At 44.8% G+C, this 16,004-nt stretch overlaps 1 protein-coding gene across 1 annotated transcript; it reads left to right on the top strand.

Moving 5' to 3' along the window:
- Positions 1-7,842: 7,842 nt before the first annotated feature.
- LOC101767245 (dof zinc finger protein PBF) lies at positions 7,843-8,742 on the top strand. Its single transcript, XM_004954549.1, has one exon. It carries the CDS (start codon positions 7,843-7,845, stop codon positions 8,740-8,742), a length of 900 nt encoding a protein of 299 aa, XP_004954606.1.
- Positions 8,743-16,004: the final 7,262 nt, after the last annotated feature.

Raw genomic sequence — 16,004 nt, 5'->3', positions numbered from 1 at the left:
ATTCCGGGTGGCGGCCACCAAGTCTAGTGGGCATAGGGATGCTTGCCTGTTTTGTCATTGTCTACATGCCGTGCTAATTCATTTGCAAGGCGCTAGTGTTACCCGTCATCAGTAAGGAGGTGTCGCATACTGAGGATCTCCCAGCAGAGGAGAAAAGGCGGGAACCAGGAAGGCATCAAGCCCAATACCAGGTTCAATAGAAAAGACTGGGTCATCTAGGCCCAGCCCATGTAATAGCTTAGGCCCAGTTTCCTTTGTCAAGGTTGCGTGAGCTATTTGTTCCTCCCTATGTGGAGATGAGAGGAACCGAGTTGTATCTGAACCTGAACTGAGTGCTTGTCGCCGGCGTTGGCAGGGACGGCGACGTGGACGGCCGTCGTCGTCGCCTGAGAGAGACTAGTTCCAACCAATTAGTTATCATGCTATCTGTGATCTGGGTAGAAGTACGGTAACAACCAGCAAATGAATCTATGGAGATTAAAAAAATAAAATCTGATGATTTGGAGAGAGGAGGAAGGCTAGGATCGAGCGGTGATTCGATGCGCCAGATCGAGCACATGGTCTTGGCAATTTTGGGGAAGAACGATGATGCATTCTGCAAGGAGGGGTACGAGAGGATAAGGGACGATTCGTATCGTGCTGGGGGAAGAACGATGATGCATTCAGAACGTGGTAGGTACCAATTCGTAGCGCGTTGACTACTGAGGGGGTTTAGAGCATGAGGGGTATTTTTGTCCATTGATATGTTAAAAGTGGGTTGGGAACATTAATCGTAGTTATATTTGGGATAAATTTTGAACGCTTAACGTAGCTATATTATAGAAGGGTAGCTATATTATAGAAGGGAGGAAGTATAATGCTAAGGTAATATAGTCTATAGGCAGTGCTATGGCACACAATAGAAAATAAAATAAGAATAGTACACTATTTCTTTTTTGCAAAATAGTACTCACATCACAATACTCTAGCGCATGGAACCTCACACGACCGAAAGTTTGATAGAGAGCACACATGGAGAAAGTGCTACAGTATGTTGTCGCTACTGTGTTATGATACGGTAGCAGGTGAGAAGCTACTTCAATGTTTGGCTACAATACCACCACATAGCCTTGGATCGTTTCAACCACACTACATGATCCGCCCACTCATGCTCGACCTTCTCGGTAGACAGCAGCCCAGGTGCGCCAGGCTCTGTGTGCAGGCCCGGCAACAAGCTAGGCCAGCCCGTTTGCTGGGCTAGAATGGCAAGCAGCAGCCGGCGATCCGGAGATCCTATATAACTTCCAGAAACTCATTTCTTATTGAATTTTAAGTGTTTGAGATTCGTGTGGAGATCGATCCTCGTCCATCGGATATGCACTCATCCAGCCCTACCTCCCATCTACTCGAGCCGCCCCTGCCGCCTTTGCTCGTCCCTAGCTCATCGCCTCCTTCACGGGCCATGTCACGGGCCCCACACGCCTCCTTTGGTAGCCCAGTCACGCGGCACAGCCACCTCCTTTGTCAGTCTTGGCGCCAGCCCACCGCATCCTCACTGTTGGCGCTCATTATTGCCACCCTTTTTATACTATTTAAGTGGTGTTTTTGGATCAATTGTTACACTAACCCGCCACTTGGTATAAGAAATAACCTCATTATTGCATATGTGTTGTATTTTGGAGCATATTATGTTTTGAGAGGAAATATGACATAATTAGAGGGTTTTCATGCGGAGCTGAATTCATAACTGGACGTGGATCGTCGGGAAAGGTCAACACGTGAAAGGGGAGGACCAAATAGGCTAGAAAGGGCCCAGGCCGATCGGCCAGGTCTGTTCCATGGCTTGGCTGCACTCATATTTCTTCGGTGTGAAGTCTACGAAACCTCTAGGGTTTTTCTAGTGACCATTCGCCTAGAGCCGCCTCCCAACCTTCCGTGAGAGGAGTATAAATACCCCTTGAAGGACCACATGCAACAGAGAGCTAGAGGGGAGGAGAAATATCATGCATGCACCAATCCACCGCCGCCACAAGGTCAGGAACAAAGAAGAGATCGGATCTATAGAAGGTCACCCGAGGAAGAGCTCAGGAGGAGGAAACACCCCTAGCCGAACATCTTGGAGATGCCCAGGTCGATCAGCCTGGGGCATTCTTGCTCCCATTCATCACCCCGTTTGATCTGGTTGATCTCCAAATTCTTCTTTACCCCTTTGTGCGTCAACATGTGTAAGATCATGTGGTAAAGTCTCTATTTGTCCTTGGGATTGTAAGGAGATCTAATCGCCGAACCTCTTGTTGAGATAAGTTTGTTATCATTTATCTATTGATGATACTTTTACATGCAATGGCTAGCCAACGCTATTTTGGGTTGCTTTGTTGCATACCTAGAATTATCATCATGCCGTGTTCTGATTGTTCAATAGTGGATTACCCTCGTGTAGTGACAATATGCGGGAGGGAAAGTGATGAGCATGGTTCACATTCACTCACGATAACATTTAGATCAGTTTCATTCACTCTTGGCTCTTGGTGATTGCATCTGCAAGTGATCCTAGATCTCTTGGACAAGCGTTCCATCTATGTTGTTTACATTCACATCTCCATCAGCTTGATCTAGACTATTAGCTCTTTTGTTAGCTTAATCATACTCAAATACATAGAGCTTTCTGTTTATCTTGATTAGTGATTAGTGCTTAGTCAAGCGTGCAATCCACTTATTCCACGGATTGATAAACCTTGGGGGAAGACTCTAAGGGAAAAGCTACAACTGATCCGTGCGCTTGCGGTTCACCAATTGATGTGCTAACTGCCACCAACACCCACGCACGCCTTCTCCACTTGATGGCCCCATATCGCTGGCTTGCTGCCTCCTGCGCATAGTCCACTAACCTCACCGCATCCCCTCCACGTGGTAGAGAGTTACTATAAGACAACTTAAAAGACAACACATTTTATAAGTTGTTTGTTAAATCATCGCAAGGTTACATATCAATGTATGAGACCATCTATCGGATGATACCAATATACTTGTCCTTAGTAAAGTATTTGTTCCACTATTAGATTGGACATTCTTGCATGGTGTTTGCAAAATTAGATGGGTCTATCTTGATGCTACTAGAGTGTTTACAATCATCTAGACACTCAACGCTTTACACCTTTAGATGAAGATCCAACAAACCACCTTCATCTTCAACTTCTAGCTACCTCCAATTGTGGACTCCTTCCTCCTCTGCCCTACACTTGGCACCACCCCCATGTGCTGCTGCCCTACAACTGTGGGCTATGGTCTCAACATCTCACCAGAGCTCCACACTAGCCGGATCAACATGGAGCATCGATGAGACCCTAGCATGTCGCAACACCCCTCCCGCCACAGACATCCTTGTTGTCGTCGCTCCTACCCAATCCCACATACTGAATGTCCTCCACCGGTCGCACCGACGACATCCGCGCTTCCTTGCCTTGCCGCCCCAGCTCTTGCCACCACTACCAAGCCAGACTGCCATCGCCACCATCCTTCTAAGCAAGTCGGACTTCGCCAACTCCCAAACCTGAACCCCAAAACCCGAACCCAACCCTAATTTCTCACTAGAGATACTTAGTGACTCACCTGAGCTTGAAACTGCCCTCACCAAAGTTTGAATCCACATTCAGCTGGAGTCAAAAAAAAATTGAGTGTGGAAGGTTTTAGAAACACTCGCATATTGTCAGTGTTTAGACCCGGCAACCTACCAAGGGGGTACCTGAGGTAGTGTTTTATGCGTGGGGCTCGCCGAGACCAGGAATTTGAAGGTGAACTCGAACACACGATTTAGACAGGTTCGGGCCACTTATGTCGCGTAATACCCTACGTCTTGTGTGTTGGTTGTGTTGTATTGGTTGAACTTGTTTGGAGGGGGTCCTTTCCTTGCCTTATATTGCCAGGGGTAGGGTTATAGATTGGTTGTTTACAAGAATACTAGTTGGATTCGACTAGAGAGTCCTACTCTAATTGCTACGAGTAGTTTCCTAATCCTCGACTAGTTCCTGTCCTCCATGTAGACCATGCCATCCTGCACCATAGTCTCTATGTCTGACACGTCTCGGTGTACAGCCACGTATCTAGGATTATCCAAACCTTCTGGTAGGTCCATAGATGTATGGACGACAAGCCCCAGAGTACTTTTTAGTCCAATGTAGCAGTTCCGAGTACTTCTATAGGCGTCTCCTACTAGTTTGTGGTGCTCCTTTGAGTACTCGATCGGATTGAGTCTTCAAAATGCACTCGAGTATTGTCATGCGGCTAGAATGTGCTCGAGCCTCATTTAACTTGGTCTTGAATCTTCAATCTTGAATTTTATTGGAAGTACGATGAAAATCACACTCCATATGGAGTAGCCCCCGAGCCTTAGGTTGAATCAAAGAATAGACCCGGCAACCTACCGAGGGAGTACCCGAGGTAGTGTTTTATGGGCTCGTCAAGATCAGGAACTCAAAGGTGAACTCGAACACACGATTTAGACATGGTTCGGGCCGCTTATGTCACATAATACCCTACGTCCTATGTGTTAGTTGTGTTGTATCGGTTGAACTTGTTTGGAGGGGGTCCTTGCCTCGCCTTATATTGCCGGGGGCAGGGTTATAGGTCAGTTGTTTACAAGAATACTAGTCGGATTCGAATAGAGAGTCCTACTCTAATTGCTACAAGTAGTTTCCTAATCCTCGATTAGTTCTTTTCCTCCATGTAGACCACGCCGTCCTGCACCATGGCTCCATGTATGACATGTCTCGGTGTACAACCCCGTATCTAGGACTGTCCAAACCTTCTGGTGGGCTCATAGATGTATGGCCGACACATATCATATAGCTTTTCCCAATTAGATTATGGATCCGCCCGTGGATATTAACCCCACTTATAATCTATCAAGGATGAGGAGGAAGGGTGGGCTAGCTTGCAGTCGAAGAAGATGATGCATGGAGAGAGTAGTGTACCGTGTCCGGATTGTTAGTGTCTAGACCGTTTTTGTTTCATATGCAACGGAAGTGCAGACCTGGAAAGCATCTTGATGGGCGGGCTGCAGACCATGCATGGCTCTCCCTCGAGGGAGGGTCATCATGCCATGCATGCATCATCATCTAGCCGCCAAGGCGCGTGGTTACTTTCACGTAAAATCAGCCTGCCGTTTCCACCTAACTGCTGGCTCCATCTCCAGCATCCCACAATACATCCTAGATCGTCACACCATCTGCCCATCACTCTCTCTATATACAACTAAAGGCATCTCTCACAGTCCTCATCTCTCTCTCACTCTCCCTATTCCTCTCAACAGCGACGAGAGGGATCTGATTAGTGGCTGCCAATCGATAATTCATCCTCAACTCCTTGCTAGTAAGGTGTTCTGCTACATGTCTCATTTGCTTGGATCGATCAATCTTGGCTTAAATTATTTGGTGGGCTCATCAATCCTTTATAATTTTCCGTATACTCCTTGACAGAAGGAAGGAAGGAAGGATCCATGGACATGATCTCCAGCACCACCAGCAACACTACTGCGCCATCTACTCTGTTAAACAAGCAGGTATCTACGCCATTGATGAGTTGGCTCCGTGCTCCTCCTCTCCCTCCATACCTTTTTTTTGAGCGGATTCTCCCTCCATACCTTTCTTCCATATACAGATCGATGGATCCATGTGTATTTACATATGCTGCTTCTTTTGGGTGTTGTGAACTAGCTTGGTCGATATGCGTGAGCATGATTTGTTTTACTACCCCAACTAAGAGTAGCACCCTAGCGAGCGGCTAGGAGTTGAGGTGTGCACTGGTGCAAATACTCGATCTTAATGTATCCATGCGTATTCTCCCCCATGGATCGGATCAACTATCAAAACAATTCAAAGATACTTTGATGTGTGATAGATCTATCTACTTTTCTTAGCTAATTTGCATTTGTAAAGGCCGAGGAAAAGGAGATTTTCCTCTAGTTTTTTCTCTATTCTAGCTTTCAGATCAATTAATCATTGTGCCTCATTTGACAAGTAATACTATATGTATATGCCTCAAAGGCCCATAGCAAGTTATAGGATATATGGGGAAAGATAATTTTATCCAGAATTTTTTTGTAGGAGATGCCACTCCTTTTTTGAGGTGATAGAACCTTCACACTCTATGCCTTCTTCTCTGATTCCGGCAACATGCCGACAAGTGAAAAGGGAAAGCTGCCATGGTGGTAGTGATGAACAGGCATAAACACAGTGGGCATCAAGTTGTCATCCTAGAGAGGCTATTTGAGTATGTGTAGTGATATATGAATCTAGTCATGAGGAGCCATCGGAGAAGAAGAGCTGGTTATTCGTGGGCCAGGGAACCATGGAGAAGGTCGCAATAGTCAAGCAATTAGGTAATGTTGATGAGGACGAAAGCTTTGGGGGTTGTTTGCGGTGTCGGGTACTGGTGAGTTGTGGGTGGTGGTGGCAAAATGGGAGGGTGGGGATCGATGGGGAGAAAGATTAGGTTAAACTTGTGTAAAATGGGCTATTGGATCACATGAATTGATGGTCCAAATTTAGGAAAAGCCCAGTAGCTCCATTGAGAAAAGAAGTGTTGGGGGTGGGGGGGGGGGGGAGGCAGTTGGATCGCATGTGGTCCAAAATTTGTGACATGCCCAAATAGGTTATGGTTGGATCCTACGGGACGGTCCCTCGAGAGAAAAGTTTGGATTGAGGTTGGGCAAGGAAATAAATGGGCCACTGGATCAAATGAATTTGGCCCATAATTCAGGGCTTGCCCAAAGGGAGAGGATCATGATCAATCTAGAAAACAAGTGGGATAGAGACATGGGCCATTGGATCACATGAATTGATAGCCCAAAACTTAGGACATGCCCAAATAGGCAATGGTCAAATCCTATGGGAGGGTCATGAATGATCGAGAAAAGAAGTTGGGTGCAGAAATGGTTTGTTCGGTGACATGGAATCAATGACCCGAAATTTATGACATGCCCAATAAGCTATATGGTGGGATCCTAATGGGATGGTCATGATCGATCAAGAGAAAAGAAGTCGGGTGGAGAAATGGGCTGCTGGATCACATTATTTGACAACCCAAAATTTAGGATGCTATGGCCTAATCCTACAAGTGGGTCATGATCAATCAAGATAAACTAAATGGTGTGGAGAAATGGGTCGTTGGGTCATATGGAATCAATTAACATAAATTTAGGATATGCCCAAATAGGCTATGGTCAGATCGTACGGGAGAGTTGTGATTATTCTAGAGGAAAAATTGGATAAAGTGGAGTGGAAAAATGGGCCGTTGGATCACGTGGATTGATGGTCCATAATTCAGGTGTATGTTGGCGGACAGGATATGCTCATAGGTGGGTTATAGACATGACATGTTGTTAAGCTTGGATAGACAAAAATTCTGTTTTGCTGGACACCTATTATAGCTAGCTAATAGCTAATTTGGGGTAGGTGTCCGGAGGATGTGCTGTTGATCTCCGAGTAATTATGTTCATGTGTTTGCTTATTACACCGTCTAGCTAAAAAATGTAATCAGTAAAGGTTTTCATGAGTCATTTGTCTCTAATTAATTAAGCCTCATGCATGGGTCCATTTTTAGTAATAAAGAGGAAACACATAATAATAATATAGTATGTACCATGTCTCTTTAGCCCTAGCACATCATCACAAGCACGCAGCCGAGACCTTCATGGTTTGGTGACGCTCGCTGCATCTTTAGAATCGATCCATCACCTTGAATGTCGTCCTCTCCTTTTGCTTATATTACAAGATTATGTATATTTCTTTTTGTTGCGTGCTATATGTATATACAAAATCTAATTTGTGCATCATGTACTACTCTAATTTTGTGTAGGAGGCGGCGATGGTGGCATCACCTCTGCCCAGGGAGGAAGCAGTTGCAGCTAGGAACGTCAAGGCCAAGCAGGCACGGCAACAGCAGGTGGTGGCGAGCGGCAGCGGGGAGCGTAAGCCGCGGCCACAGCAGGACCAGGCGCTCAACTGCCCGCGCTGCAACTCCACCAACACCAAGTTCTGCTACTACAACAACTACAGCATGACACAACCGCGCTACTTCTGCAAGGCCTGCCGCCGCAACTGGACGTTGGGCGGCACCCTCCGCAATGTTCCTGTCGGCGGCGGCTCCCGGAAGAAAAAGCAGAACCCTGCCGGGGGCTCCGCCTCCTCGGCACCACCTGCATCATCCTCGAGCTCCAATGACTCCAAGAAGATGAACATTGTCACACAGCAACTGCTGACAATGCCTACTGCTACGACACCTATGCCCGCCGACTTCCCCAGCGTGCTCCCGACGTTCATGTCGATAGGCGGCAGCTTCCAGCTCCCCAGCAGTGACCACCACTCCCTGCCCTTCGCACCCTTGTCTCTGTCGTCCAACCCTGGAATGATGTCGTCATTCATGGAGAGAGGAGGGTTTCTTGACGGCAGCAGCAGCAATGGGATGGCATCGTTGCCAATTCTTCCGGTGCCGTCGTTTGGTGTGATGCAGCATGGGCATGGGATGATGGGTGGATCATCTGACCAACAGATGGTGGGGCCTCTGCAGGGTGTGGATCAGGAAGTGAAGCCACCTATGGCTACTGCTGGTGGTAGTGGGCTCCAGCAGTGGCCGTCGTCAACAACCCAGGAGCAGCAGGTAGTTGGTGGTGATGGCAGTGCGGACAACAACAACCACAACATGGACGGCGGGGCATCAGGCAGCAGCAGCGGGGTCGAGCGCTACTGGCAAGGAGGCTTCAACTAATAACAGTAACTCCCTCGACTGATCATCCATTGTCGTCTGAAATAAGCAAATAAAGGAAGTCGAACCCGGTAGCAATGCAGTCCACACATGCATGCACCTTCCTTATTTGCATCTTATTTTTCTATCGTTTCAAGTGCCCTGCAGAACTATCGCCGACTTTAGCTCCTTTAAGTTTGTATCAGTGAACTTCCTGCACATGTTTCAGAAGTCTTCATGCTTCAAAATGGTCTGCTTGGCTGCCCCTGGGCAGTTTTGGTCCTAGTTTCTTCTTGCTGCTACCGCTTTATTTGTTTTGCACGCTTCCTGCTTTGGCGTTTGCTTCAGCTGCATATTGCACAACCTAACATCAAACATTGCATGAGGTGCTCTCTTCGACTTCGATCCACCTAGCTTGTCTGCAAGAGATATGAGCAACCACTTGCGCCTTATCTAGGGGGGTTACAGCTGGGTGATTTTTCTTTTTCTCGGGCAACTAGGATTTCGCTCAAGGGGCGGCCTCCTACTCATTTGGGATGGGAAACACCTACAGTTGAGTGATATTTCGACTACTAGGCACACAATTTCTGCAACAGTAAAGCTAATGGAATCTGGCACCATCTTCTTCTTTTTTATGAAATAGGAGGGGGAGCTCCCCTGCTGGTTATATATTATATATTGAAAAAGAGGAAAGAATACAAATCTAAATTAAGAAACGAAGAAAGAACAGAAGAAGATAAAAAAGATTATAATGTATGCTCTAGCCATGAAGACATGATAGGTTTCAGGTCCTCTTTTACTCTAAGAATAACTTGAGTAAAAACTGATTTGAAGCGAAACAAGGAGGAGAGATCCCTTTGAAGATCCAGTCATTTCTGACCATCCAAATGCTCCAACTTATGGTAATGATAATTTCCATAAAGAATTGAACATGTAGCTGGATTCTGAAGCTGTTTAGAATTTCATATGGCTCATCAGACAAGTTAGGGAACATGCCTATATGAATCCAACATTCCTGAGCAAAGGGACATCCAACCAGGAGATGGAATAATGTTTCTTCTCCTCCATGCTGGCATAGTACACAATCATATGAAGGGAGGATCATGTTTCTTCTTCTAAGAATGTTTCTTGTGCTAATTATGTCTTTCAGGACTAGCCAGAAAAAAAATTTATACTTATTCTGACAACATGATTTCCAGAGCCATTGAAAAACTCGATGAACCTATCTATGTCTAGAGAGTTGACGATATGCTTTTGATGATGAGTAAAAGGGATTGCCCCACATATATATATATATATATATCCATATATCTTGTTCATTACTTAAAGCTAAATCTTCCAAACTGGCAGCCAGATGGATCAGTTGTTCAAGAGCTTGAGCTGAAAGAGAAAGATGGAACAAGTGTTGAACATCCACTATTTCCTGAGCTTTCTAAATTGAATTTTCCTACTTTTCAGTGAAGGAGAAGAGTTGGGGATATGTCTGAGCTGGTGCTCGATCTTTTCATAGATCATTCCAAAGTGAGCATATGTGTCCATCATTAATTGATACCATTGCAAGCCCCTTGTACTTATTCAAAAGCTTTAGGACATCTTTCCACCAGAAACAACCTTTCTTTACCTGATTTGGTAGTTTACCTTAGTGTAATATTTCTCCCACATCAGGTGCATCCAAGGAATGTCTGCTCTGTTAAAGAATTTATGGGTCGGGAGGAGGTGGCCCGATGGGGAGGAGGTGGCATCGGTGGTGGGGAGGAGGCGGTGCATTTGGAGGAAGCGGCGCAGCTGGAGGATGTGGGAAGGAGGTGGCATGGCTGGAGGAGGTGGGGTGTCGGGAGGTGGCTGCGCGTTGGGAGGAGGCGGTGTCGGGGACGGGGGTGGGGGGAGGCGGTGCATCAGGAGAAGGCGAGGAGGAGTCGGGGACGGGGGCAGGGAGGAGGCGACACATCGGGAGGAGGCAGCCCGTCGGGGAGGAGGTGGCGTGGCGGGTGACAGAGCCAGCATCGGGGGCCGGGGCCGGCGGGGAGGAGCCGCGGGGATGGGGTCGGGGGCGACGGTGATGGCAATGGGGTGCGGCGCAAGATGGAGGGAGGAATAACTACGGAGGAAGGAAACTGCTAAGTATTTAGAGAAGACGAACTATTTGTAGGTGGGCAATTTAGTACCGGTTATAGCCTTTGCCAACCGGTACTAAAGGTGCTAAAATGGTGGGAGCAGAAATTTGGGGCATTTAGTACCGGTTATAGCCTTTGCTTGGTACTAAATTGCTCCATTTAGTACCGGGCAGGACTTCTAACCGGTACTAAAGTTGCTAAAATGGCGGGAGCTAAAAGTGTGTGGCCATCAATTTTCTTTCCTGTGCACACTGTTTTAATTCTAATAAAATATTTCAATCATTACGACAAAGTTGTCACATATGTGTATGTATGTATGTATGTATGAAATAGTAGAGATAAAAATTCGTCACAAATATTAACTAGAGTATATTATATATGAAATTCATTGTACAGATTAAATCTTAATAAATGAGATACTTAGAACCTAGGATCGTCCATATCATGACCGTTAACCATTGCAACATACAAAATATGATTAATATTGATAATGTTGATTCATAAAAACCTATCGATATAATCTAGCGCATATATGTATGCACTATCCCTATCTTGTAGGGTATGTGGAATGTCTCTCCAAATATTCTCACCGAAGTCGTGGATGATGATAAGGTAATGTCAGCTTGCCAACCACCACGCACTCGACCCGGGTCAGCTCTTGTGAATGTCCAAGCAATGTTCCTATGTACCTAACGCATGACTTCATTTAGACCTTCGTAGGCGTGCATGAAGCTATTATACAGTGCGTCCTTGAGTCAAGTGGCAACCAACAAAAGTGTTAGTACAAAACAAAAATAAAAAATAATTACTAACTGTAAGTTACATACAATGGGCAACTGATACGCTGGAGATATCCGTTTAGGCATTTGTGTGACGTCCGGCTCATCATATTCGAATGCTTTAACCTTGAAGTAACTGTAGTCTGGAAATACATGATTTGTCTGACGTTTTATTTGGATCAGAGCCTGCATCACAGCACTACATGCATGCGGCAACATGTGGCTGTTGTGCGGTAATAGAATTGACATGGATAATAATTGTTTGACCAAGTCTTTACTTTTGCATGCCTGCAGAATTAATGGACAGAGAAACCACATATCTTCCTCCTGTCGGACTCATTTATTCATGTAGCACTATAGGAACTTGTTCAGTCACATTAGTTATTGCATGTCGTAAGCACTCGATTGGTGAAACAATCTTCAATACAAATTATAAAACTCATTAGTATGATGTCATGAGTAATAAAATCAGTATTATAATACAAAGGGCGTAAGCACCATGCTTGGCGTAAGTGCGTTGTGTAATGGGCACGGGTCCGTGACCAACGGGGAAGGAAGTGCCAGCAGGTAGCGCTGGGGATCCGGGGGAAATGACGGGACATATTGTTCAACGCTGCGACGTATCGTCATTCTGACCTACAAAATTTTATCAAATACATATCATTCACTAGTTTGACAAAAATGCTTCATTCTGGAACAAGACAATAGGATACACTAAAGACTACAGACGCTCCATATAGTGGACTTCACGGAGTCAAGAATCCAATAGTAGAACAGAGCAAAATGACTCAATCTAACCGGATCAAAACCACCAATAATTCTAATATATGACTCAATCTTCTACGAAGATAACCTCAATGAGTGTGCCCGTTTGTGTCGGATCCTACCAGCTCTTTAGAATGTTCCTGTTGACCTCGGATTTCTCGACTGAAACCACATTGTTCATGCGAATTCCAAGTCTATGGAGAGCCACCTCCGCTCCTCAAATACTAGAGAATAGTGTGAGCACATTCGTGCCATGTGCAGACACTGTTCTCTAGGATTGAAGGAGCGGAGGTGGTACATCCATTGCTGGTCCATCTACATCGTATTACATGAAAAATGAACATAGGGCTTCTTATTAGAATTATTGTCAAATTACAGTGACATGAAACTCATTCTATTGCATACCATTAGCATACTGGAAATACTACAATAAAACTCTCCATTCTCCTCATTCTAAAATACTCTCCATTCTCTTCATTCTAAAAAATCAACAAGTGCTCCATTTGTAACATAAAACTCATTCTAAAAAATGCACCATTCTCCTCATTCTAAAATTAATACTCTCCTCATTCTAAAAAATCAATAAATACTCCATTTGTAACATAAAACTCATTCTAAAAAAACTCTCCATTCTTCTCATTCTAAAATACTCTCCTCATTCTAAAAAAATAAACAAATACTCCATTTGTAACATAAAACTCATTCTAAAAACTCTCCATTCTCCACATTCTAACTAACATACTGTCCATTCTAGCTACAAAACATAAAACATATAATACTAACCATGAGAGGAGGGACTTGCTAACCTTTTCCTCCCCTAGGTCGAGTTCCTCCCCTAGGTCGAGTTCCTCCCCTAGGTCGAGTGAAGAACAAGCCCAAGCTCTCAGTCAAACGGTTGAGCTCGGGCTCAGGGAGTAAGAAGCAACTCATTTTATAGGGTTACCTTTAGTATCGGCTGGTGGGTCGATACTAAATAGTTGCATGTTAGTACCGGTTGAAGATACCAACTGGTACTAACATGCATGAACACCATTTAGTACCGGCTCCACTCACCAGCCGATACTAAATAGCTTCCTGGGGAATCTAGCCCTTGGTCACGCGGTCCACGTGCCGCCATTTAGTACCGGCTGAGACTCCAAACCGGTACTATAGAGGCTCCGGTGGCATTATGCGCGATGACAGGTACTAATGCCAGGCGTTACATGCGTTGGACGGATGCTCAGTTTTCCAGTAGTGGATGATCGCCACCGTGCACTTGGATGGCGGTGCCGGCGCATGACACGCACCCAGCAGGCAAATCGTCGAAGAGATGGTCGATGCCAATATTTCCAGGAGAACATCGATCGCCGTGGCGATGACTCCTGATCATCAACGGATGGAGCTAGCCAGCAGGGTAGGCTGGAGGCACATTGATGCCTTGGGTATTTCCGGGAATACCCAAGATTTTTCAGTAAAACTAAAGTATGTACGTGCTATATGCATGTGTCTATTTATTAATTGGAAGATACTCATCAATTCTTGTTTCCTTGGTGTGAAACAAATCCGATACTTGCAGCTTGGACCAACCAGCATCATCCGTGCTAAAGTCTAATTCATTCCACCCAAAAGTGTGAACTCTTGTAAACACAATAGATTCTTTCACCATGGCTAGCATCGCATCCCGCTCAGGCTCAAGCTCTCACTTCTCCCTCTTTGATTTCTCCCAAAATACATTCTCCTTTGTCAAATCTCTAACCCTGGCTGCAATTTTCCATCTTCACGCATCTTTAGACGGAGTTGCAGCGCACTTGCACGCAGTGGTGTCCCTGACAGGCAGCATCACATCGACGGACCAAATAGGGTGGCACCTCCTGAAAGCTGTGGAAGCGCATCAGTGAGGAGTGAAACCAAGGTTTCCAAGCTCTCATTCCATGCTGGCCCCTCTAATCTTAGCCTAATTAATTAGTCCTGCATATCTATCCATGCATTTTAAGATGGATATTCCTCAATTGCTAATTCTAGCCTTGTTTCGGCGATATCTACACACGATGATTAGGTTGTGAAAAACATGTACTAAGATGAAGTTAGACAAAAGTTTACGAAGGACAACCCCTGTGGGGGTCTACTTTAGACGAATATATTTGCCTATGAGTACGGTTTGAATGGTATAATTTTTTTTAGCTGGGAATACCCAACTCTCATATCGTGTCTCCGCCACTGCAGCAGGGCGTTTCGAAGACTCGGATTCCAGGGGCGGAAGGGCACAAGGCGCAAGGTGACAGGTGCTGGCGGCGACGGACCGACCGATCGGGACGGGGAAAATGCCATCGCGTTCCCGCCGGCCGTAACGTTTGCTTGCGTGGTTGACGCGGCACGGCTGGTCTCCGGGCAGTACGTGCAGGTTACATGTGACAATGCGAGGTGAGCGCGACAGGATTGGCAACATCCAAAGATTTTTAAAAAAATCAATGTGGCTATCCTGCTATGCACTTTAAAATTATGGTGCTCTTTTAAAAAAAAGGAACGAAGGATCCTTTTTATTGGTTTTATGTGTTCTTGGTCCATTGACAAAATGTTGAATTGTACATGTAGGTTTCCATTACAATTGTGGTGAGAGCTTGGTTGTCGAGTTGTATGTCATCATAATTTTGTTGTGCACAAGCGCCTGTATGTAGCTCCATTATCACACGGACGTCCATTTAATTATAGTGTGATCACAACAAGAGTTTGTAACATCACAATCCAAACACAACTGTAGTCGAGAGAGTTCGATTCGGTAAAATATGAGATACTGTACCATTATCGTCACATTTGAGAAGTAGTTACATTATTATGCACACGTTATAGTTAATTTAACATTTCATCAATGTTTTGCTACATAGTGTCATGATGTTGTTATAACTGCAGTACGTAATATCGTAAACAAGAATTATAATTATAATGCATTTCAAATATTTGGGCCATCCAACCAATACCATCGTGACCGCTAGCGCTAGGGTTCATTTCGTTTTAATTGTAAGCACAACTGTAATTGAGGAACATTTGCTCTAATCCATTTGATTTATTTCTCAAAATAGTTTAGATCAACATCTAATTTGAGAGTTTTACTGTTATTTACACGCACGGGCAAGCACACATGTGATCGTGACTCTATAGTTGCATATAAGCATACGTAGAACCGACATTTCTTAACCTATAAAAACAAGGATAGTATGATTATGTATGTATAGTAGTAATTGTATTATCATGCAAATGCTATGATCACCTTACCCAGTTACATTGATGTTCCGTTGCATGGTGTGTCTTGAAGATGTTATATATAATTGCAGTTACCTTGTTAATACGATTATGCTGAATCGTTGAGCCATGCAAGTAATGACTTAGATTATACTAAAATCACATTGTTCATGCGAATTCCAAGTCTATAAAGAGCCACCTCCGCTCCTCCAATATCAGAGAATAGTGTGAGCACATTCATGCCATATGCAGACACTGTTCTTTAGGATTGGAGTGGAGGTGGTACATCCATTACCGGTCCATCTGCATCGTATTACGTGAAAAATGAACATAGGACTTCGTATTAGAATTATTGTTAAATTAGAGTGACATGAAACTCATTCTATTGCATACCATTAGCACACTGGAAATG

Source organism: Setaria italica, chromosome I, assembly GCF_000263155.2.
Source record: "Setaria italica strain Yugu1 chromosome I, Setaria_italica_v2.0, whole genome shotgun sequence".
NCBI lineage: Eukaryota > Viridiplantae > Streptophyta > Magnoliopsida > Poales > Poaceae > Setaria > Setaria italica.
The sequence above is the reverse complement of the archived record's forward strand: the minus strand, read 5'-3'. Positions and strand labels throughout refer to the sequence as shown.

Coding starts and splice junctions, on each gene's coding strand:
- LOC101767245 (XM_004954549.1), top strand. CDS start 7,843: ATGGTGGCATCACCTCTGCCCAGGGAGGAAGCAGTTGCAGCTAGGAAC.